General features: G+C 46.7%; 1 protein-coding gene across 1 annotated transcript; it reads left to right on the top strand.

Annotated features, from left to right (window-relative positions):
- The first annotated feature begins 162 nt into the window (after positions 1-162).
- On the top strand, positions 163-23053 carry DESI1 (desumoylating isopeptidase 1). The gene is made up of 6 exons (XM_027107815.1): positions 163-472; positions 13372-13393; positions 14521-14590; positions 17803-17912; positions 18573-18695; positions 20453-23053. Exons 1-6 carry the CDS (start codon positions 385-387, stop codon positions 20544-20546), a joined length of 507 nt encoding a protein of 168 aa, XP_026963616.1. The 5' UTR covers positions 163-384; the 3' UTR covers positions 20547-23053.
- The last annotated feature ends 1921 nt before the right edge of the window (positions 23054-24974 follow it).

The following is a 24974-nucleotide window of genomic DNA, read 5'->3' as shown; positions in this document are numbered from 1 at the left end:
TCCCACACCCGTCCCGAACTAACACCACCCCGTCCGCGAAGCCCCGCCCCCTGGGAAAACCCGCCCCTCGCCGCCCGTCAGGACGGTACGCACATGCGCGAGAATGCGTCCCCGCCCGCGTCCCCGCCCCCGCTCCCGCCCCCGCCCCCGCCCAGTCTTCCGCGCGAAGCCGGCCGGTCCCCGCTCTGTCACCTCACGGTAGTCGTTGCCGGTGGCGGGTGCGGGGGCCCGAGCAGCGCTGGGCGACCTCTACCCCGCCCCTCAGGCCGGGCCCGGGCTCGGTCTCCCCGCTCCCTCCGCTCCCCTCCCCCGTCGGGTACGGGAAGGTCCAAGCAGCTGCCGGGTGCCTGAGGGACTTAGTGGCTGCAGCCGCCACGGGTCCCGATGGAGCCGCCAAATCTCTATCCCGTGAAGCTCTACGTGTACGACCTGTCCAAGGGCCTGGCCCGGCGGCTCAGCCCCATCATGCTGGGTGAGGGGCTGGGGGCGGGCGGGAAGGAGGGCGGGAGCCGGGCCGGAGGGCGCCGAGACGGCCGGCCGAGGTGGGGAGGCCTGGGCCATGGCTCAGGGGAAGGCCCAGAGGATGGAGAAGAGCCCCAGTAGAGAAGGTGTGGGTCTGAGGTTTGGGCCCCCGAAGCCCCTCTTGGCCCTCATCACGTTTGAATCCACGGAGAGGGGATAAAGGAGTCGCGCTCTCCCCTAGACCTTCAGAGCCACTTCAGCTGGGAGGTGGGGGAAGCCGGCGCTGGGTCCCCGTGGGTTTCCTGACTCGCTTGGGGAGCCCCCTACACTCCTTCCTCGGCGCTGTGGAGTGGAGGTGAAGATGCCTGCCGCGCGGTGCCCCTCGTGGTGAAAGGGACACTGCGGAGGAGAGCCTTCCCTCCGTGCCAAAATGAAACTCTTTGTGCAGTCTCTGGGGTAGGTGGGGAGAGAAAGCTAGAGCTGCACAGGGGCCCAGCCGTTGCCCCCAGGTAGAAGTGAAGTCAGGTCTACTGGAGCCCGAACTCAAGAATTCACCAAGTTCCGCCTGACAGTGCGGTCTTCTCAACAGCTTCTAAGTTAATTGCTTTTGCCCAGGTGGTAAGAAAGCAATTCTGGGGGAGGATTGGTTGCTGTTGTGTCAGTAAGGATTAGTAAGGGAAGTATTTCTGTTGTGCTCCATTAAACTACTTAACTGCCAGGAGAGAAAATCAGCCCTAGTTCAACATGGATCAAACCTCTTTATAACCCAAATACCAAAATGTCTTGTGTAACATAGGAATTGTCAGGTTTGTGATTTCAGATGATGTTGGGCAGGAAAGGATTCTGGGAATTGAAAATTGAACAGCTTTGGCAACATCCATTTGAATGGCTAGTATTTCCTGGCTTCTATGGAGACATTAGAGAATGTTTTAGTTCATGTCATATCTGTGAGACAAGAGGGCAGAGATCAAGTAAGCAGGGCTGCTTTTGAGTTTCAGTGTCCTTGAGTTTCTAATGTGCCTTAGTGGGTTGAACTTAATCTCTTAACCCTGGGGCAATGAGTGATTCCTATATTTGGCTTCACATCAGAATCACCTAGGGTGCTTGTTAAAGATACAGATAACTTCATTTCCAACATATATTGTTTTTTGTTTATTTTATTTTATTTTATTTTTGGCTGTGTTGAGTCTTTGTTGCTGTGCATGGATTTTTCTCTAGTTGCGGCAAGCGGGGGCTACTCTTCGTTGCGGTGCGCGGGCTTCTCATTGTGGTGGCTTCTCGTTGCGGAGCACGGCATGTGGGATCTTCCCGAACCAGGGCTCGAACCCGTGTCCCCTGCATTGGCAGGCAGATTCTTAGCCAGTGTGCCACCAGGGAAGCCCCCAACATATATTGTTAAATGGGAATAGAAAAAATGAAGTTGGAACAGTTCTTTAAATATGCAGTTGTGTGTTTAAAGCAAAGGATACATGGTTGTTTAGGCAAATAATTATCTGGAAGATACATAAGAAAATTGCTAATAGTGGTAGCTTATGAAAAGAGGAACTTAGGGAATTCCCTGGTGGTCCAATGGTTAGGACTCCGTGCTTCCACTGCAGAGGGCACAGGTTTGATCCCTGGTCGGGGAAACTACATGCTGCACAGTGAAAGAAAAAGAGAAGAAAAGGGGAACTTGACGCTGAAGACATACATATATTTTCTATTCAAAATAAGCAAAGTTTTTTTGGCCACGCCGCACAGCTTGCGGGATCTTAGTTCCCCAACTAGGGATTGAACCCTCACCCTTGGCAGTGAAAGCATGGAGTCCTAACCACTGGACCTCCAGGAAATTCCTGCAAAGTTTTAAACGTATGGATTCTAGAGTCTTATTACACAAGTACTTAATAAGAATCTTTTGGAGTTTTGATCCAGAAATCTGTATTGTTAATAAGCTCCTCAGGTAATTCTTACGTAGCCAATCCATTATTAGAAGGTTGGGCCTAGATCTCCAACTGTTAAAATGAATAAGGCCAATCTGAAAGCAAACTAACAGAGTCACTGTTTGAGGAAGGTGCTAGTCACTAGTACATTACATCAGTCAAGTTCTGACTAAACGTCTTGTAATGGAGCCATTTAGTTAGCTTGATCATAGTGAGGAGTTACTTAGGTATTTCCTAGACCCATAAATAAAAGCCTCCACCTTTACACTGGATATTTTTTTGTTCTATTATATACTAGTTATTGATTTTAGCTAAAGGGGGCCTTAGGGTCATTGATTCATGATTCATTCAGCAGACATTGAGTGTCTACTACGTGCTAGTCCCAGTTTAAGCTTAACTGAAAATGATGTGATAAAGATGTTCTCTGTCATCATGGAGCTATTTAGTGGGGAAGACATTAAAAATAAATAAGCAAATGAAGTAATTACAGATCGTGATAAGTACTAGGTTGTGCAGGAAGCCAACTAGGTGCTGAGACAGAAAATAAGAAGAGAGACCTACTTTAAATAAGGGGATCAGAAGTAGTAACTTTTAAGTTGGGAATTAAAGGATGAGGAAGAAGTAGTCACAAGGTGGGTGGTGAGGGAGTTATAATGTTCCAAACAGAAGGGAGATTAACCTGCCAAGGCCCTCAGGCAAAAAAGAGCCTGGCCTGGTCTAGAAGTGGCCTGGCCTTTGTGGAGTTTAGTGGGTGAAGAGGAAGGTGCCATAACTGAAGGTGGAGTACTGGGACTCCCTCCCACCCCCCAAACCTTTTTTAATAGATGTGAAATCCTAGAAGACCTCAGCCAACGTCATCAGTTTAGCACATCTGATTCCAGTGGTATTTCTGAGAACATTACCTTGCCTGCAAATCTGATTCTCTCTTTTCTATCCCATTTTCTCATATTGCTTTTATGCCTTTTTCAAAAGTAATGAATAAAGGGTTATCAAAGGTGGTAATCATTACTTTCTAGAGTTAAAAACTTATGGAAAATGGGCATTGCCTTACGGGTGCATCCTATCCAGACATCACTAACCTTAAAGTTGGGTATGTCCCAGTTCTGTTAGGAGCCAACTATTAATTTCCCGTTCCTAAATATATTTGAACCTTTAAAAAATCAATTTGTTTCCTGATTTTTGCAATGAATTCTAGAAGCATATTAATAGCTAGATTTACTGAGTGCTTACCATGTGCCAGACCCTTTTTTTTCTGAGTATCTTCATGTGTTATATTCTTCACCACAAATTTGTGAGATAGGTCCTGTTATTATCTCCATTTTTCATTTGAGGAACCCAAGATATAGGACATTAAGAAATTTGCCCCCCAGGTCACACAGCTGGTAAGTGGCAGAGCTGGGTTATAAACACAGGCAGTCTGACTTCCAGAGCTCATGTTCTCAGGTATTTTGCTATACCACCTTTCCTGTGTAATATGTTCCTTTATAATTGATGTAAAGTAGTTACCTAGTTCAAGTTTATAAAGGCATCTCTGGCCAAGTGTTTCAAATTTGGATGAGGAAAATAGCTGGATTCAATGTGAATGTGCCATTCATAATCATAGTTTTATGATCATCCCTCCTAGCCTTCATTGTCCTGAACTAGTGTGACCTCATCAACAGTGCCAACTTCTTCTTTTTTTTTTTTTTAAAGGGGGAACTTCATGGGTGGAGTGGCCTGGCTCTTTATCTAGTTATAGTAGCCTCTTATTATGACAGCTCCTCATTGTAAGACCCCCATCTCGTCTATTACAATCCTGATTAGACTAGATAAACCCAATGTAATTCCTTTCTCCCCTGAAACAATGTAGACTCCACAGTTTTACCCTGTCCAGTTTTCAGTCTTCTAGAATTGCTTCCTATGAAGGTATTCCTGCTCCACAGTCTTTCACTCATAATGAAGACAGTCCTGGAATTATCCTTATCACTCTAATCGAGTAGACAGCCTGATTGTACTTTTTTTTTCATAGTTACTATTTGCCTAAGATAATTAGCTATTATGATTGTCCTTCAGTTTGTCCTTTTAATAATTTTGGCTGCTCTTTAAATTTCTTGACCTCTTTCTGTGCTAAAGTACATAAAGATAATGGTGGAAGTTTGTTATATTTGTTTAATCGTGGTAAGGGATACTTTATATTTGTTGACTGTTTTCCGATCTGAAGTTTGTGTGCATGTACGTGTTCCAAGATCACATTTATTTTTCTTTACAAGCCTATCTCAAAATTGTTGTCAAGGGGCTTCCCTGGTGGCACAGTGGTTGAGAGTCTGCCTGCCAATGCAGGAGACACAGGTTCGTGCCCTGGTCCAGGAAGATCCCACATGCCGTGGAGCGGCTGGGCCCGTGAGCCATGGCTGCTGAGCCTCTGCGTCCTGAGCCTGTGCTCCGCAACGGGAGAGGCCATAACAGTGAGAGGCCCGCGTACCACACACACACAAAAAAAATTGTTGTCAGGTTTAAAGACTTAGGCATATGGAATGTGTGTGTGTGTGTGTGTGTGTGTGTGTGTTTATGTATTTCTTGGCAGAATGCAATCAAATGAATATTTGAGATTTTACACTGCTCAGTTCCTTGCTTAATTCTGTAGTACAAATAGTAATGAAATAAAAGACATGGACTCTGTCCTCGAGGAGTTTAATTAGTTAAAAGTAATGCTGTGCATATGCAACATTAGATAACAGGACAAAAGAGATTATGATTAGGACTTCCCTAGTGATACAGTGGTTAAGAATCCGCCTGCCAATGCAGGGGACACGGGTTCAAGCCCTGGTCTGGGAGATCCCACATGCCACGGAGCAACTGAGCCTGTGTGCCACAACTGCTGAGCCTGTGCTCTAGAGCCCATGCTCTGCAACAAGAGAAGCCACCGCAGTGAGAAGCCCGTGCACTGCAGCAAAGAGTAGCCCCTGCTCGCCGCAGCTAGAGAAACCCCACGTGCAGCAGAAAAGTTCCAACGCAGCCAAATAAATAAATAAAGTAAATTTTAAAAAAATAAAATAAAAAGTGAATTAAAAAAATAGAAATTATGATTAGATGCCAAAAAGGCCTTGAAAGATGGGACAGGCCATGGTGGGCTGGATGTGTCAGAAAGACTTAAGCAAGAACCTTGAGCTCCTGGAGGGCAGGAACTCTGACTCCCCTGTGTGTCCCCTGTGGCCTTTCAGAGCTAGTGGTCAGTAAATATTGATTATAGGAATGATTGCGACTTGGACTCAAGCTTAAAGATTGAGTAGAATTTATTTGAATCTGAGGATTTTTTATAACGTTTTAATGCCATCTATTGTGCTTTGTTTTAGATTTTTTTTTGTTCATTGTGTGCACTGTTTTACATCCGTCCACTGAATTAATTTAGTAATTGTGCAGTTTCTTTCTGGCAAAATGAAAAAACACCAAGCCCTTCGTGATCCTTCTCCTGCTTTTCTCTCCACCCTCACCTGTCTCTACATACTGAACACACTGTACATGAGCCTTTCTCAACTGGGTTCCACAAGAGAATTAAGCACTAGGGAAAATGATCTGAGTAGCTGTTTTCTCATTCTCCCAATAGATTCCTCAGGGCATAAGGGCTTAATTCTCTTGCAGAACCCCAGTGGAGAAGGGCTGTTTCACTGAACAGGACTGAACAGTGACAGTCTGAACCCGTTACAGGTTCAGACAGGTAACAGGACTGAACCCGTTCAGTTCTTTTTTACCTCTAGACTTTTCGAAGGCTGTGCTCTCTGCCAGGAATACTTTCTCTCCCCATCTCTTAGCCTGGATAACTTCTGCTTATCCTTGAGGTTTCAACTGAAATGTTACTTCCTACAGGAAACTTTCCCTGTCCCCCACCTCGCAAATCTTGGTCATGTGTCTCTATAATGTGCTGATAACATCCTGTAATCTCCTTTAATAGCATTTATCATTCTATTTTTAAATTGCATGTTTTCTCATCTGTGTCCACTCCCCCAGCGCCAACTTGACTTTAAGCTCCAATGGGGGCAAGAACTCTTGAGTGTGTCCCCAGAGTTTAGCACAGTTACTGGCATTCAGTAAATACAACCTGAGTAAGTGACAGGATGTTGCAGACCTACCTCAAAGCATTGCTACAAGGCCTGACTAATAACAACAAGCAGTGGTTAAGAGGGAACCTTCTGAGTACTGAAATAAAGAACTCACAAATTAGTTATTTTTATTCTGAGAAAGAATCCTGTACTGGCTCCAAGGAATCCTAGTGCTAGAGTATTAAGTAGTTTTAAATCTACCCTTTTTTGAGGATTAAAATACCCTCTTAGTTTTTAGCAATGTTTTGCATTTTGATTTTGTGATAACCTCTCTACCTAAAGGAGGGGCAACTGCCAATAGGCATTTTTTTTAGCCTATAGGCACAGAGGTCCACTTATGTTATACAAATGTATCCTTTTACCTTTTCCCACGTAGATTCGACATTTACCTGGTAGTTCCAGAGAAGAATAAGCTGATTTTTTGAGTTAACCCCTTCACATTGCTGGTAATCTGGCAAGTCACATGAAAACACTGCCAATTAAGAACACTTTGTCAGGGACTTCCCTGGTGGCGCAGTGGTTAAGAATTCGCCTGCCAACGCAGGGGGACAGAGGTTCGAGCCCTGGTCCGGGAAGATTCCCACATGCCGCGGAGCAACTAAGCCCATGTACCACAACTACTGAGCCTGCGCTCTAGAGCCTGCAAGCCACAACTACTGAAGCCCGCATGCCTAGATCCCGTGATCCACAACAAGAGAAGCCACTGCAGTGAGAAGCCCTCGCGCCGCAACGACGAGGAGCCCCCCCCCCTCCGCTCTCTGCAACTAGAGAAAGCCCGCGTACAGCAACAAAGACCCAACGCAGCCAGATAAATAAATAAATAAAAAGAACACTTTGTCACTGTGGGGTGAAATCTAGGAGGTGAGCTAGGGCTACTTTTGATTTATACTAATGAGCTAATACTGCCTGCCCCTGGAGTCCCAGCAACATCACCCACTTTATGCTTATTAATAGACATTTATTTAGCACCAGCAGTATACCAGGTGCTGATCTTGAGCACAACCCATAACCAGCAGGAATGTCTATATGCACAAGCTCCATTACCTTAATTGATGAGGAGGTAGATGGAGTATTTTCTCCTTGGCTTTTATGTACTGACTTTACTTTTTACAATCAGTGGACGGCTGACTAGTGTGGACCTCACTCTACATTCTTTGTTGTGCATGATGAAAAACAGGGCTAATATCCATGTCTTCCATTTGTTTTCTTTTCTTTTTTATTTTTGGCTGCGTTGGGTCTTTGTTGCTGCACGCGGGCTTTCTCTGGTTGCGGTGAGTGGGGGCTACTCTTCGTTGCAGTGCGTGGGCTTCACATTGCAGTGGTTTCTCTTGTTGCAGAGCATGGGCTCTAGGCGCGTGGGCTTCAGTAGTTGCAGCATGCAGGCTCAGTAGTTGTGGCTCGCAGGCTCTAGAGCACAGGCTCAGTAGTTGTGGCACACGGGCTTAGTTGCTTTGCAGCATGTGGGATCTTCCCGGACCAGGGCTCAAACCCGTGTCCCCTACATTGGCAGGTGGATTCTTTTTTTTTTTTAATAAATTTATTTTTTTACTTGTTTTTATTTTTGACTGTGTTGGATCTTCATTGCTGCTCACAGGCCTTCTCTAGTTGCATCAAGTGGGGGCTACTCTTTTTTTTTTTTTTGTGGTATGCGAGCCTCTCACTGCTGCGGTCTCTCCCATTGCGGAGCACAGGCTCCGGACGCGCAGGCTCAGCGGCCATGGCTCACGGGCCCAGCCGCTCCACGGCATGTGGGATCTTACTGGACCAGGGCACGAACCCGTGTCCCCTGCATCGGCAGGCGGACTCTCAACTACTGTGCCACCAGGGAAGCCCTTTTACGTTAGGTTTTTTTTTTTTTTGAGGGGGCTACTCATTGCAGTGCATGGGCTTCTTATTGTGGTGGCTTTTGGTTGCAGAGCACGGGCTCTAGGTGCATGGGCTTCAGTAGTTGTGGCATGAGGCTCAATAGTTGTGGCTCACTGGCTCTAGAGTGCAGGCTCAGTAGTTGCGGCGCACGGACTTAGTTGCTCCGCGGCATGTGGGATCTTCCCAGACCAGGGCTCAAAGCTGTGTCCCCTGCATTGGCAGGCGGATTCTTAACCACTGTGCCACCAGGGAAGCCCTTCCATTTGTTTTCATGTGCATACCTCATAGGCTTCAAAATCAACGCAACGGACGTGCCAGCAAGCTTGAGACATGCAGCCATCTGACCCACCCACTCTCCAGCTTGCTGAGGAAATCCTAGTGGGAAAACAGTCTGTTCCTAAAGTGTGCTAATATCCACTGAGCCTAATTCACATCCCAAAATGGCCTTGTGCCCCAATTCAATCTCAAACCCCCACCATCTACTCACCTACTGTACCTCAGTCTGGCTGAAAAAACTTTTTAAATCAGTTCAGTCCCACTTTACAATGCCTGTCACCCCCAGAGGAGGCCATGACCCTCGTTCTTGTCCTCATGAGAGCAGGCCACTGAGTAGCCAACCTTACGTTTCTACCTGAGCTGCTCCAACAAGTACATGGTTACATCCTTTTTTTTTGTTGTCTTTACACTGGACAAACCATGCATCTTTATTTACCTGTTTGAAATGATGTTAATAAATATTTGTTCCACTCTATCATGTAAAGATGTGAGAATAAGGATAATTATGAAGCACTTTAAATTAAGAAAGGATGTAAATCCACTCAATCCATTTTAAATGTTGTTGGCTCCAAGTGTTTGGTAGACAGATTAATAAATGAAAGAATGAATAAGAGGATCTTTTTTCTACAGTTTCTATCACCATTCTATGGATGGATGTGATCTTAAGCATACCTTGATGTAGTTGAATAAGGAGGAAGTATAATGTCCAGCTTACAGATAAATTTAGTGATCAATACAGAGAATATCAAGTAGAATAAAGTAGGGTTTGTATCCCACAACTTTTGAATTGTTTTTCAGGTGTAAAATAAGTGGCAGGATGGTCTCTGAGGTCTCTCTCCAAAAACCCATTATTTTAGTAGGGCTGGGTTTGAACCGGTGCATCTGTACCTGCCACCTGTCCACCTGGGTCATTGAACATAGGCATCTGAGAAGGCAGTAGCAGACTCACTCAGGGTGCAATATGCCAGGGTTGCAAAGTCATTTGAGTAACAAGCCAGGGCAGCAAAGATTGGGGTTAAGAACTTTGGCCTCATTAGCACTGTGTGTCAACCACAACAGCTGTGCATGTAGCATCTCTGTTCCAGGTTCTTTGCTAGGTGCTAGAATTGCAAAGATGCATAAGAAACTGACCTTGTCCTTGAAACAATTATAGTCTAAAGAGGGAAAAAGGTAGTTTCCATACCAAGGTACTATGAAAGCAGCCATAACACTTTCAAATCATGAAGGCTAAAAGAAGAGTTAGTTTTTGTTTGTTTGTTTTTATTTGGCTGCGTCAGGTCTTAGTTGCAGGATCTTCGCTGCAGCACGTGGGATCTGCTGTTGCAGCACGTGGGCTTCCTTCTAGTTACAGCGCGCAGGCTCAGTAGTTGGGGCACGGGGGCTCTAGAGCCCGCAGGCTTAGTTGCCCCGCGGCATGTGGGATTTTAGTTCCCTGAACAGGGATCGAACCCAAGTTCCCTGCATTGGAAGGCGGATTCTTAACCACTAGACCACCAGGGAAGTCCCAGAAGAGTTAGTTTGCGGGGGGCATATATTATGTGCCAGGCACTGTGCTGGGCCTATTTTGTGTGTCATCTCTTTTAACCTTGGAAATGTTATGAGGTAGACACTATTACTATGCTTTTTTTTTTTTTTCTGACAAAATAGGAAACTAAAATTTAAACAATGCCATCCAGAAAAACTTCCTGCAATGATGGAAATGTTCTAGATCTGCACTGTCCCATCTCTAACTGCTAGCCGCATGTGGCTACTGAGTACTTGAAATGCAGTAGTCAACTGAGGAACTGAATTTGTTCTTTTAATTTTAATAGCCACACGTGGTCAGTGACTACCATACTGGACAGCTTGGGCTTAGAAAAGTTCTCAACTTCTACAAGTTCATCTATATGATCTGGTCCTCGATTACCTCTGCTCATCTCCTACTTTTCTCCTCCTCACTCACCAAGTCTAGCCACACGGGCCTCCTTAAGGTCCCTCAGATACACCTAGCATGTCCTGCCTCTGCATGGCTCCCTCCCTTGCCTCCTTCAGGCCTTTGCTCAAATGACACTTTCTCAAAGAGGCCCACCCTGACCATCCCTGAAACTCCCAGTGTCCCTTACCCTGCTCTTATTTTTCTTTATCACTCATTATTGTTAACCTACTATGATTTATTATGTTTATTAGTAGTATTTATTGACTATCCTATCTCCCCACCCTGTAAATACAATGAAGGAGGTTTTTTTTCATCTCTTTTGTTTACTGATGTATCCCTACTGCCAAGAATATTGCCTGAAGTATAATAGTCACTTCATAAACATTAGTTCACTGACTGAACTGATAGGATTCAGACCTGGCCTGTCCACACTAGAACCTGTGTTCTTATTCACTACACTGTACTTCTTCTCATACAAGTATAGTGTTTTTCCCAAAGTAAATAAGAGCAGGAACAGTCAAGAGAAAGCAATATCCCTTATATGTCTAGTTTCATGCATCATTGCATGTCTCCAAGGAAATAAACAACAAATTGCTGCCATTTAGACAGCAAGCTGTTTTATAAGTGGCAGTCCAGAAGAGCACATCAGCTCTATTTAAAATGCAATGTTAGGGCTTACCTGGTGGCGCAGTGGTTAAGAATCCGCCTGCCAGGGAAGTCCCTAACGTTGCATTTTATTTATTTATTTATGGCTGCATTGGGTCTTCATTGCTGCACGCAGGCTTTCTCTTGTTGCAGCGAGCAGGGGTTACTCTTCGTTGCGGTGCGCGGGCTTCTCATTGCAGTAGCTTGTCTTGTCGCAGAGCACGGGCTCTAGGCGTGCGGGCTTCAGTAGTTGTGGCTCAGAGGCTCTAGAATGCAGGCTCAGTAGTTGTGGTGCACAGACTTAGTTGCTCCGCGGCATGTGGGATCTTCCCGGACCAGGGCTTGAACCCATGTCCCCTGCACTGGCAGGCGGATTCTTAACCACTGCACCACCAGGGAAGCACCTTCTTTTATCTTTTGAAAGTCTTCACCCTTTTCCCCAAGGAGGCTATCATATGTAATATCTCCATTTATCAAACTTCTGTGTACCACACACTGTGATGCTTTATACAGATTATCATTACCGGTTACAACAACTTTGTATTGAAGTTTGTATTTTCCCTTCGCTAGCAAAGGGAAAAAGCTCAGCTCTGAATCTGTGCCATATTCTTAACTGCCTCCGATGACACTATGCTGAGCCATCAATAGGTTGTCATGCAGGACCCATGGTTTCTTCTGTCTCTTCCAGAAAAAAGAAAATTAGGCTACTGTTATCTTATTTTAAAAGCTTTCTTACGGGGCAAAATAGTGCAACTTATGCAAAGGGAGAAGTGTAATCATATCACCTCTCCTTCCACACAGTGCCTAGAGTTTCATCCTTTAGAAAGTCACAGGGCAAACACTGAAGCATTGAAAGTATTCAATTCAGCAATCAATAAACAGTTACCATAAAATTATTACCAAAGGTGAATGAGTGATGTTTGATAATGTTCTCATGTCTTTCACTGCCCTTCCTCTTCATCCTTAGCACTGTGGAATCTCCCGTGGGCTACTGCAAAGACCTCCTCACTCTCGTCTGCTCTCTCTACTCTCTGTCCTCCAATTCATCTTCTATCCCTACAGTTATCTCTTAGAAGATATAGTTATCATTTAAAAACATGGATCTGATCAGGGCACTCTACTGCATAAAAACCTTCAATGCCCCACAGTGTAGGGCAGCCTTCAGTCCAGGTTTGCCCTGCTTTGCTCACACCCTGGCCTGCCACTCGTCCTCTTACCACCATCACTGCACCCTTTGTTCTACCCTGCAAGACCTTAGTCTTTTTCACAACTATGCATTTGTACATACTATTCCCGCTGGCACAAATGTCCATCCCTCCCCCGTTTGTTCATTGGTTGAATTGCAGCTCGTGAAGGTAATTCTGTATCTTTATTATGTTTACCACTATTATGGAGCCTATCAACATTGTGTTTTAGTAAGTTACGTGTGTCTCTCTCTTTCCATTTGACTTTGGGCTCCTTAAAGGCAGGACAGTAATCTGTTCATATTTGCATTTCCATACCTCACATCATTTCTGGCACATAGAGGTGTAGAATACATGTGCATTGACTATTCCAATGGATGGCATCTGCAGTTTGCTCTCTAATTTTCTAAAGGAGTTCACCTCACATATGCTCCATGAAGAAGTGGACAATAGTTTTTCTATACTATTTTTAAGATTTTTTTTTCTTTTTTCTTTTTTTTTGCTGTGGACCATTTTTAAAGTCTTTATTGAATTTCTTACAATATTGCTTCGGTTTTTTTATGTTTTGGTTTTTTGGCCACGAGGCATGTGGGATCTTAGCTCCCCAACTAGGGATTGAACCCACACCTCCTGCATTGGAAGGCGAAGTCTTAACCACTGGACCACCAGGGAAGTCCTCTATACTATCGTTTTGCTTTATCTCTGTAGATGAGACAAAGACATTAAAAAGGCAGAGTTGAGTTGACCCTAAAGGGGAAAGAAAAGCAGACATAAAATTGGGTACCTCTATACCAGTGTTCCATCTTACATTCTGCTTAAGGATTCTGATTATTTTTTCAGCTTATTTAACACAACATACCATGTCATGACCTAAGGACCTTATTGGAGGAGAATTGTGTTCCTAGAAAGTCCCCCAGGAGGTTTATAATGGGTTACTCTGGGTTTGACTGATGTTCTGAATTTACTCCGGCTGGGGGGCCAGTTAGTCTAGTCCCAAGTGGTTAAATCTGTTCTTTTTTTCTCCACAGGGAAACAACTGGAAGGCATCTGGTAAGCTGGGTGGGACTTCTTAATTGGCTGGTTTATGAAACCAAATAGCACCCATGCATTTCAGGTTCCAATCTGTGGCTTCCAGTTTGAAACCTAGCTCTCTCAAGTCACAAATCTTCAAGTTCTAAAGCAGTGGTTCCCAGCCAGGAGTTATCAGTGTCTCGAGACTTTTGGGGTGGATGGGTGAAGGCCAGGGATACTGCTATAAACATCCTACATTGTACAGGACACCCCTCCACAATGAAGAATTTTCCAACCAGAAATATCAGTGGTGCAGAGGTTGAGAAAGCCTGTCCTAAAGAAAGGTGGAATGATGTTATGCACACCCCTGACCAAGCTTTCTAACTATGGAAGTCATGAGTATCCCACATGTCTGTCCTAGAACACATTCTACTTTGGTCTCTCAGACCCATCCCTGTCAGACACAAGGTGGTGGCTGGGCTCAGTTCCATTTCTGAGAAAACCTTAGGTCAGCGTTCTGTCTGGATCCTAGAGCCTGCTGACATATTGGTTGACCAGAATGACCCTTTGCTTTGTTTGACTCGAACCAAGAAGTAATATGAGCACCTTCACCTGAAATAGTTTCACACTTATCATCTGGCCTTTCTCTCAACATGGTCCAGGTTAACTGCTCCTGTTAGTTTAAAAAGTCTGGGAACACACCTTGGTCTGCAGAGATTTATTTCAGTAATTGATTTGTTAATACTGGGGTGAATCTGTAAGGACTCCTCTCTGCTTACATGATCTACAGCGGTGGTTCTCAACAAGGGACAGTTCTGCCCCCAGAAGACCTTTGGCGATGTCTGGAGACATGTTTGTCGCCACAGCGGAGGCAGGTAATGCTAGTGCCATCTAGTGGGTAAAGGCCAGGATCTGCTGAACATTCTAGAATGCACAGGTCAGTCCCCACAACAAAGGATTAGCCAGCCCCAGATGTCAGTAGTGCCAAAGTTGAGAAACTCTGGCCTATGGTATTTATCTTACCTTTGTTTGGTTAGTTTTATAAAGATGTTGACCTTATAAGTCATATCCTTGGCAGAAATCACTCTCATTGCAGTGTGGTGTTTGCTTTTTCTCGGACCAATTTTAAGCTTTCTGGCTTATTCTGCCTCTTCTCTGCATTGCAGGCACACCTCCATAGTTGTACACAAGGATGAGTTCTTCTTCGGCAGTGGCGGTATCTCCAGCTGTCCACCGGTGAGTGTCTTCCCCCACCCTGTCTGCAGTCTCGGGTTCCCATAGACCAGGAACTTTGTTCTCCTCTATAGTTCTGGCTTCTAGCCCAGTGTATACAGGCCTGTGGCATAGTTCCTCATGGTGACCTTAAGACTCAGCTCAAGAATACCCTTCCCAGATCTTCCAGCTAGCTGACCTCCCCTCTGCTCCCATGGTATTTGTGGTCCCTCTGTGTCACACTGAGCATGTTATGGTGAAATGGGCTGTTCCTGAGTCTCCAGGGGGAGCCCTGTGTAAGCTCCTTGTAAGCTGAGACTGTCTCATTCTTCTGTCACCATCACCAGCTCAGTGCCTTGTGCATGGTATGAACTCAGTCAATGTGAAGCGCAGTCAGTGTGAACTATGAGGGCTCTGAGAGGTAAAGTGAGTTGCCCAAAGTTACATGGCCAGTTACAGCACCAGTACTAAAACTCACGTCTCTCTGACTCCAAAGCCCATGCCCTTTTCCAGAAAATTTGTCGGAGCTGTCTAAGGGTCGTCACAGGAGGTACTCAAGCAAAGACTAAAAAAACATTCTTTTTTTAAAAAATTTATTTATTTGGCTGTGTTGGGTCTTCGTTGCTGCGCGCAGGCTTTCTCTAGTTGCAGCAAGGGGGGACTACTCTTTGTTGAGGTGCGTGGACTTCTCATTGTGGTGGCTTCTTTTGTTGTGGAGCACGGGCTCTAGGCACGCGGGCTTCAGTAGTTGTGGCATGTGGGCTCTAGAGCGCAGACTCCGTAGTTGTGGCGCATGGGCTTAGTTGCTCCGCGACATGTGGGATCTTCCTGGACCAGGGCTCGAACCCGTGTCCCCTGCATTGGCAGGTGGATTCTTAACCACTGTGCCACCAGGGAAGTCCAAACCATGCATTTTGATACTTATAAATGGGAAGTCATTTTTTTTTATCTCTTCCTCCCACTGGCCCCCCCACCTCATATAACAAGTCCTTTGTTAAGCCCACGTCTGTTCTATCTTGTAAGTGTACCTTAAACTAGTCTAATTCTCTTCATCTCGTCTCATTTTTCCAGAGCTTTCACCTTAATCCAGGCCACCCTCATTTCTAGCCTGGACCACAGCAATTCATCTACTGTTCCTTCTCAGTGAGTTCTCTGTACAGGAGGCAAAGTGATTGTTTCAGAATGAAAATCTGATCATGGCATTCCCCTGCTTAAGTCAGTACTCTGCCCGTTGCTCTTGGAATAAAAACAAGAAAGCTCAGCATAGCCTACAAGGCCCCATCTGATCTGGTCTCGGTCTCTCTCTCTGGGTGGCCTCTTTGCAGGTTGTGCCCTTCCCCACCCACCTCTTCTCATTCCTTGAACACACCTTGGACATTTAAACCTGTCCTCTGACTTCAGTCTACCTCCCTGACCCTTCATGTGGTTATGCCTCTCCATTCTCCAGATGAACTCAATGTCACTTTCTCAACCAAGTCTTCTCTGACCCTTCAGACTGGGAAGGTCCCCTGTCTTAAGTACTGACAGCAGTACTTTTTCCAACAAGACCCTATCGCAGCTCATAATTATACATGGTTTATGGGATTTTTTTGTTTGCCTTCCCTGGTAGACTATAAGCTCCATGAGGGCAAGAATCTCATCTGTTTTGTCCAATGCCTAGCATAAGGCCTGGCAGATAGTAAGTTCTCAATACATATTTGTCATATGAGTGAATAATAGGGGGTTGAATAATGACCTTTTAGTTTCTTGCAACTCTGACTACAATGATTATCCTGCTCACCATGTTTTCCCCAGTGCCTAGAACAACGTCAGGCACATAGTAGGTGCTCAATAGCTGCTATTGTGTGAATTTATGGTCTTTTCAGGGAGCTCTGCTCTGGAGTACTCTCCCTTACTCCTCAGCCCATTCCCAGCTCTCTCCTCTTCAGTGACCCTGTTGCTTTCCGCTTGGCTGGTTTCCCCCAGGACCTCGGTCTCTCCTTGAGTCTGCTATGGCAGTCTGTTAACCCATGGCTGAGACTTTTCTGTAGGTCTTTCGGGGACCATTAACTCCCTTGCCAGAGGAACCCTATCACCTCGTTAAATTAGCCTCACAGATCAAAAAGGAACTGAATTGTGGAAATATTTGCCAGCCTGCCAGCTTCCTCACAGTTCTTCACATTTTCCCAGTGTTACAAGGGATATCAAGTGTGTCACAAAAAAAACTGGCTGCATACATTATGAATATAGACCTGGAAAGATGGCCTGTCAAGTGTGAGCCATTTCTAGTCGTCCTGTTCTGCCCTCGTGAGTAGGCATGTTGGGGCCAAAGGGAGACTTCAGATTCCGGGTTTCTATCCTTTTATCAACTGAATGAATGGACAGTGTCAGGAGTCTGACCTGCAGGAGACTAAGCTTCCCAGGGCCCTGCCAGAAACAGGACACCTGACTTCTTAGCCATGTTGCCAGCACGTGGCGATGGAAAGTCTCCAGGGAGCTCTAAGCCATTATAACCTTGACACAAATAGGAACTAACTCTTGGGCTTCCCTGGTGGCTCAGTGGTTAAGAATCCGCCTGCCAATGCAGGGGACACGGGTTCGAGCCCTGGTCTAGGAAGATCCCACATGCCGTGGAGCTACTAAACCCATGCACCACAACTACTGCGCTTGCGCTCTAGAGCCCACAAGCCACAACTACTGAGCCTGGGTGCCACAACTACTGAAGCCTGCACACCTAGAGCCTGTGCTCCGCAACAAGAGAAGCCACCGCAATGAGAAGCCCGCGCACTGCAACGAAGAGTAGCCCCGGCTCGCCACAACTAGAGAAAAGCCCGAGCGCAGCAACGAAGACCCAATGCAGCCAAAAATAAATTTAAAAAGTAAATAAAGGGGGCTTCCCTGGTGGTGCAGTGGTTAAGAGTCCGCCTGCCGATGCAGGGGACGCGGGTTCGTGCCCCGGTCCGGGAAGATTCCACATACTGCGGAGCGGCTGGGCCCATGAGCCATGGCCGCTGAGCCTGCGCGTCCGGAGCCTGTGCTCCGCAACGGGAGAGGCTGCAACAGTGAGAGGCCCGCGTATCGCAAAAAAAAAAAAAGTAAATAAATTTAAAAAAAAATAATAACTCTTCATCTGTCCTGGGTGCTCTGAGAGTTAAAAGTTGTTGGAACAGAACATTTGTGGTCTTCCATGGAAAACCACATGAAAAAATTCAGTGGAGAGAGTGATTTACTGACTTTCTTTGGGTTGGCTTTTTTAGGGAGGTACGTTGCTTGGGCCCCCAGATTCTGTGGTTGATGTGGGGAGTACAGAAGTCACAGAAGAAATCTTCCTGGAGTACCTGTCCTCCCTGGGGGAGTCTCTGTTCCGGTGAGTGGAGACAAGGGTGGTGGTTAGTTGTGTCTGTCTCCCCCACTAGATGATTGGCCCGCAGGGGCAGCCACCAGGTCATTTCCCCCAGAACACTCAGCGTGTTTGACCCGGTATTTGCTGAATAAATATGAAGGGAAAACAGTTAATCGTTACACAAAAAGAGCTCAGCATTGCCTCCAAGGCCACTGTTCCATCCCAGCATATGTACTGCTGAAACTTTTGAGGAAAGGAAGGGCTGTTTATTCCTTCTGATTAAAATCAGCTGCTGCTATTTCAGCACATGCTGCTCTCAACAGCAGTATTTTATCCTGAAAATCAAAAACGGAATTTGTAGAGAGGTTGGGATAAAATACAAATTTGATCATATTTTCTCTTAAAGAAACTTTAGTCAATTTGAAGTGTTAAACTCTAACCCTGTAGCTCTGATTTTGTGACTATAAAGATTCTCCTGAAACTGTGGAGGAGCCAAATGTGTTTATTTCATCCTTCCCTTAAAATGCCCAGAGTGGCAAATCAGGCTCTCCTTTTGGGTGTAAGAGAGGGGAAATCGCAGTCCTCAAATTCAGGTGTGCTCACCATTCTGTTACCTGGTTTGAATGGTTTCCCATACATGGTTGCTGACTTTCATATCTGTTTCCCAAACCTGACAATGTACAGAGGTGAAGCCTACAACCTCTTTGAACACAACTGTAACACCTTCAGCAATGAAGTGGCACAGTTCCTGACTGGGCGGAAGATCCCTTCTTACATCACTGACCTTCCCTCTGAAGTTCTCTCCACGTAAGTGGCCTCTGTCTCTGCCTTTGAAATCCCCATTCACAGACAGGGCCTCTCCTCTGGCCCACATCTGCCCCCACTGTTCTCAGCAGAATCCTCCCAAGCTGGGTGGGGTGTCATGATGGCAGCTTCTAACATAGAACGCCACCATTCTTTCTACTCTCGGGTGCTCACCTGTGTTACCTTCACCCTCCTTGGAGTTGGACCAACTCTATCCTGACCTGAGTGCAACTGCAGAACTTAGAAACCCAGTTGACGCTGGCCCCAGTGTTTGTACAGAGTCCTGGTATCTGTCTTCCCCATTGCACATGAAGCACACCACTCCCCAGAAATGCCCACTTAAAAGGCGGTTTAGATAGACGAGCCGAGAGTAGGTCAGAGAATTAGTAGGGTGGCTTGTTTTGAAACTGTTGTTCGTCCTTCTTCCCCTGCACCTTGAGTTCTTTGACACCTTCAAACCTCCTAATTGCCCTCGTACCTCGTAGCGCACAGTCAGCCTTCGGTAGATGTTTTCTTCAAAAATACTGTGTAGCCCCTCCCTCCCTGATGTGGTCCAAGCTTTGTGGGCCATCATCCAGGCACCCCCAATGCCATCACACCCCTCCCTCCCTTTGCTGTTGATTGCGTTCAGGCAGCTTCTGCCCACTCTAGGACCGGGTCCATTTGCTGACTCTGACTCAGTTTCTCCTGAACTGGGGACCTGTTCAACAGGGATCCTGGCAGGTTTAGCAGACTCAGCAAGGTGAGCTGTTCTTCGCACCCAGGTAGGAGCCCCTCAGGAAAAACTTACACAGGAAAGAAGGCTATTGTCTGTGTCAAGCTGGTGAGGAGAGCCCCACGTCCCAGTCCTGGCCCTGCCTTCCTGTTCCTTGGTGGGTGTGTTAAACACCACAGCATTGCTGAAGGATCTAGGTTATAGGGCCCTGAGCAAACCCGAGTAGCTGGAATGTTCTTACTATTATTATTTGATGGGTGGGGTTCCTGGACTTGTTGGAATTGGGGTTAGTATTTCTTCGTTTCATCAGTTTATGCTTTAGAATATTTCATTTCCTTTGAATTTGGGGATGGTTTTCAAAAATGGCAGTATCACCGAAGAAAAAGAAAGCCAGTAACTGAGATGTGTTGTGGGCAACCGGACTTAAGGTTGCAGTAATCTTGGAAAGTCTCTAAGACTACAGCATTTGTGGTCTTTTTTCCAGCTAAGCTACTCTGAGAGCAAACTGGGAGCCCTTTATACAGTGGCATTAACACCTTCTGACATCCTGCAGCTGTCATTTTTCCTGAGTATTCCCTGTACTCCCTAGAAGACCTCAGTTCCCTGAGGAGTCCAATTACGTACCATCCTCACTTCTGACTTTTTCTTTTTCATATCCTTTTTCTTTTACCTCAGCTTCCTCACTTAAACTTTATCTTCTTGTACCGTGAGAATTAAAAATACAAGTACAGAAAGTACAGAAAGCTCTAGTTCCCAGTACGTCACCAACCTTTTCAAACCACAGCTAACCAGGAGGCAAAGGTAGTACGATGGTAGCATTTACTAAGGAGGGGACACCAGGAGTAAAAATGCAGAGCAGCTATGTAGAGATCCCCTCTATGAAAAAGGATGGATGAGATAGGTGAGAAAATTAAATGGACTGTAGCGAACTTTTTCCTGGCGTGGCAGTGCTGCTGCACGTGTGGGCAGAGCTGGGCGCGCCGGCCAGCTGTGGCAGTCTGCGTCCGAGAGCCCACTCCAGCTCCCGTGTTTGTTCTCTCTGCAGGCCCTTTGGACAGGCCCTGAGGCCCCTCCTGGACTCCATCCAGATCCAGCCTCCCGGAGGGAGCACGGTGGGCCGACCCAACGGCCAGAGCTAACAGGACTGCATGGGACCGCCCTGCCTAACCAGGGCTTTTCCTTTTTAAACAAAACAAACCCTACCAGATTTCTATTTTATAATTTTACATCAGAGCTAACAACCAGGGAACGGCTTTTTAAATTTCCCAGGGAAGGAGATCATCAGGCTGCATGTAGAACAATGCTGCTAAGAAACAGAACAAAATGCCATCCCTTCTAATAGTATTATACTAATTTATTCAGGCTGTCTTGTCTGTGAGTTCACTTTTGACGCTGCTTCCTAAGCGTCCTCCACACTGGAGAAACAGAGGGCATTTGTTTAAGCAGAAAGCAAGAGACACAGTCTAGGGGAGCCCCAGCCCAGAACCTCTTTCCAGAGAATGCCCACGCTCTACCCAGGTTGCCACCACCTGTGGGACCCAGGTGAGTTTTACATTATCCATGACCTGGAAACGGTTACTTTCCACCATTAAATGAACCAAAGGATTTGGTGCACATGGGGCCAGTTTCAGGATGACTAAACCAGCCTAAGTGAACTCTTTAGCCATGATCTCTCTCACCTTCCCTCTCCTCCCCCAAGCAAGGCCATGGGGCGGGCTGGAGCAACCAAAAGCCTCAAGATGGAGGGGGAGTAACAGCAAGTGTCAGGCCAGAGGAAACAGGATAAAGCCATTCCTCCCTCCACCTAGACTGATTGCCAGTCCTCTGACATCAATCTTGGAGAACCTGCTTTGCTGTCTACAGGCTGCATTTCCTCAGCATAGCTGACCTGTCATAGTTAATGAAGGTCTGGAGCAGCAGAGACCTTTTGTCTGCAAGTAATAATGTAGGTTATTTGCAGTCACTGTACCCACCCCACCCAGACCAATATGCAGTATTCAGCTAGGGGCCAAGGGGGAATGATTCCCTGCTCTTGGAAAATATCCCTGATGTAGCAAGAATAATGATGCAGAATCAAGGTGGCAAGAAAATTTAGAGTTATTTCTGATATGGATTTTTACCTTATCCTAAATGTGTTTTGAAGGCACGTGTTATTTCTGGTGTCATTCTGACGTTAAAGAAGCAAGGTTGAGGGCATGAGTGGGCATTTTCATAAAGAGCTGCTGCTAGGAGCTTATAGGCAACAAATAATCTGGAAGTTTCTAATCTGGAGAGGCTTTCATATTCTCTTTCTTCACGTGAACCTCCTTTAACTTGGGAGAGTGAATGTGGAGAAGAACTCAGAGCTGCGTGGTACCTGAGTCCCAGCCCTGGCATCCTCGGGCCCCTCATGCCGTGGCTCCTGCCACTTCTCAGACTTGAATTATGTTCTCTTTCCTGGCCTCTGGCCTGCAGCAGGTGCCTTTCCTCACCAAAAAGCTGCTGCTCACCTCTGGCCTCATCTCCTCCCATCTCTGCCATTAGCCATGGCAATTGGCATCATCAGGGTCTCAGCTAGAGGACAAGATGTTATTCTGCCTTAGTGTTTGCATGTGACCTGACCAGGGCACGTCCATGATGACTAGCTGTGATGTCAAGTGACATTTTGGAACTGTTAAGATTGGAAGCCAAACCAGTGAGCACTTTAATTCTTCTCAAGACCCACTGATTGGCCAGTGTGCATGGTAATAATACATTAGAGCAGAAACTATCAGGGGCTGTTATCTAATGTTGACCGACTGGCAGAATTGGGCCGTGGAGAATGGGTTTCAGGCTGGCTTTCTCCTGGGAGGGCAGCATGTGGATCAAGGCCATGGCTCTGCTTCTCGGCTGCTGGGTTTCTCTCCTTTTTCAGCTTGCCTTGCCCAGCGCTCTCTCCCTTCCAGGCTCCTGCTCCAGACCTCTCTGCCCAGGGCACTCAGCTCTGGCCAGAGCATGATGGACATCACAAACTCCTTCTCTTCTCCCTCCTCCCCCACGTCCAGGCTCAGCTGATAGCTCTCCTTCCAGTAGTCACCTCCAGACCCAGGGCTGTACCACGAAGTTAGCCTGAGTGGCTCCCCTGAGAGACTTTGAGTCACTTGGTTCATTGAAAGACACCCTTCATGTGCAACAGCCACTTGTGCCAATGCCTGTGCCTTAGGGTTTGTGGGGGGAGAAGGAGGGATCAATAAGCCGTCTTCTCAGCTCTGCAGGAAGGCAAGCCCTCCCTCCCCCACCCTAGTCCCACCGTCACTAACTGGAAACCTAGTCTCAGGCTAGGAACCCCCCCAGCCCCATCCTCACATTTCTCTGTCTATCCCAGAACCTCAGGAGCCTGCTCACTGTGACCAGCGAGCTCCACACGGGCGTGCGCAGGCAAGCAGGATGAGAAAGATGTGTGTGACTATATCACACAGGTGGACACCTCTATCAAGGTCCATTGGTTTAAAGGGACAGGGAAGGAGGAGGAGGGATGAGACTGTCACCCCCTCCCAGAAATAAAGTTTGTACCTTTGAGATTCCTTTTCGCCCTTGAAGTCAAACTAATAATTGTGTCTAGTACGGAGGTGTTTGCTGTTTTTCTTTGGTATTTTTTCTAATGCAATAAACTCATTTCTGCCTGCGGCATCTGGGTAGCACTTGAAGGTCTGGGTATGCATCCACCATGAAGCAACTCCAGGCTGCTGCTTCATCTGTCTCCCTCTGAGCCTAAATATGCTGAGTCTGGCTATGCCACCTTTGCTTGGTTGTATACCTTGTGGATAATAAGTGTCAAGAGCAGAGAAGAATGTATGACTTTCACCATTGGATTATAAAGATGGGGAAAGGGCCCAGAGAGAACTCGACTTGCCCAAGGTCACCTCGTGACTGGGGGTGGAGTAAGACTCAAAAGCCTGAGCTGCTGGCCCCAACCTCTGAGATCTCAGAGGACCTCTGACCTCACCAAGAAGTGTTCACTTCTGGCTTCAGTTTGGCTGTAGGCTGGGACTGTGGCCCCAGGGATCTCTCCCCACCTTGTTACTGTCACCTCACTGAACAAGTGTTGGGGTGGGTGGACAGCTCTCTGAATGTCCCCTGATAGGACCAGGCTCATCAGCTTGGCTGCTGGTGTCTGCAGGTTCAGTCAGGCCACTTTGAGTGAGCACCTTCCACTCACAATGGACGTGAGATGTGAGCAGTGGTCCTGTTTTACAGATGGGGAAACAGGTGCAGAGAAACTAAGTTATCCATGTGGCGAGTGGCTGAGCTGTTGAATCCAGGCTGTGTTCTCACCACCACCCAGCTGAGACCTCATCATTGAAGCACTGTATCTTTCCAACATGCTAGCTTAAAAATTAAACAAGAGATTCTGTCTTTCCAGAGGACACAGAGGGCAGGTGGCTTTGGCTGACATATTTGCTTCCCAAGAGCTGACATTTTCAGAAGCAGGAGTCCTTTAAGAACACCTGGTCTGGGGGAGTTCCGTGGTTTGTCTAGTGGTTATGATGTGGTGTTTTCACTGCAGTGGTCCAGGTTCAATCCCTGGTCGGGGAACTGAGATCCTGCAAGCCACGTGGCACAGCCAAAAAAAAATGTGCACCTGGTCTGAGATCACACAGCCTGGGCTGAAGTCCTAACTTTGCCACATATGGGCCAGTCTGTTTATCTCCTTATCTGTAAAATGGGGGAACTGGTACCTACTTCACAGGGTGGTTTTGAAGAGAGTAAATGGAATGCATTTTGCCCAGTGCCTGGCACAGATTAAATGATCGATGAATGTCAGGCCGAGGACGGAATCCATTCAACAGCCACTGACTGAGGACTCCTGCCAGCCAGCTCTGTGCCGAGGCCCTGACCAATTCTCTGTGCTGAGGACGGTTTACAAGATAAGGTACTGCAGACTTGCACTGTTTGCATCAGGTGGGGGGAATGGCAGAAAACAGATATTTTACCCTTAGACTTCGTGACTCATGACAAGTCACTGTGGGGTTCGTTCATTCAACCCCACAAACTTCCCTGGGAGCCTACCGTGTGTCAAGCGGCACTGGGCTCTTTGCTGGGGTACAGTGGTGAGCAGGACTGATAAGGCCCCTGCCCGGGCAGGGGTTAAATTCTGGGGAAGCTGGGGGAGACTTGGGGAGACATAGGGTAGACAAGTTCAGCAATCTCAGGTGGCAATTGCGCTAGGGAAGAAATAAAACCAGATGGCAGCATAGTGTGTGGTGGGAGTCGGGGGGGGACAGGGGGATGTTTTAGGAGGCTGGGGAAGCCTTGTGTGACAAGGTGATGTTTGATCTGAGACCTAAATGACAAAGCACAGATCTGAGGGAAGAGCATTCCAGGCAGAGGGAGCAGCAAGTGAAAGAACGTTGGAGGGACTGAATGGGGGCCAGAGCAGTTGGTGCATGAGCAGAGGGGCTGGTGGGAGGTGTTGAGGTAGTTTCTGGAGGGGCCGGTGGGCCAAACAGTGCAGGGCCTTGTAGGTCAAAGAATGATGTGATTGATTTGCACTGTTGAAAACAGACTGGGGGTGGGGGGAGATGGGGTGGGCGGGTGGCAGAAAACCA

The sequence above is a fragment of the Aethalodelphis obliquidens genome, unplaced genomic scaffold, assembly GCF_003676395.1.
Source record: "Aethalodelphis obliquidens isolate GAN/ISIS:26980383/991018 unplaced genomic scaffold, ASM367639v1 scaffold8, whole genome shotgun sequence".
Classification (NCBI taxonomy): Eukaryota; Metazoa; Chordata; class Mammalia; order Artiodactyla; family Delphinidae; genus Aethalodelphis; species Aethalodelphis obliquidens.
Note: the sequence above shows the minus strand (reverse complement) of the source record. Positions and strands in the feature narration are given on the sequence as shown.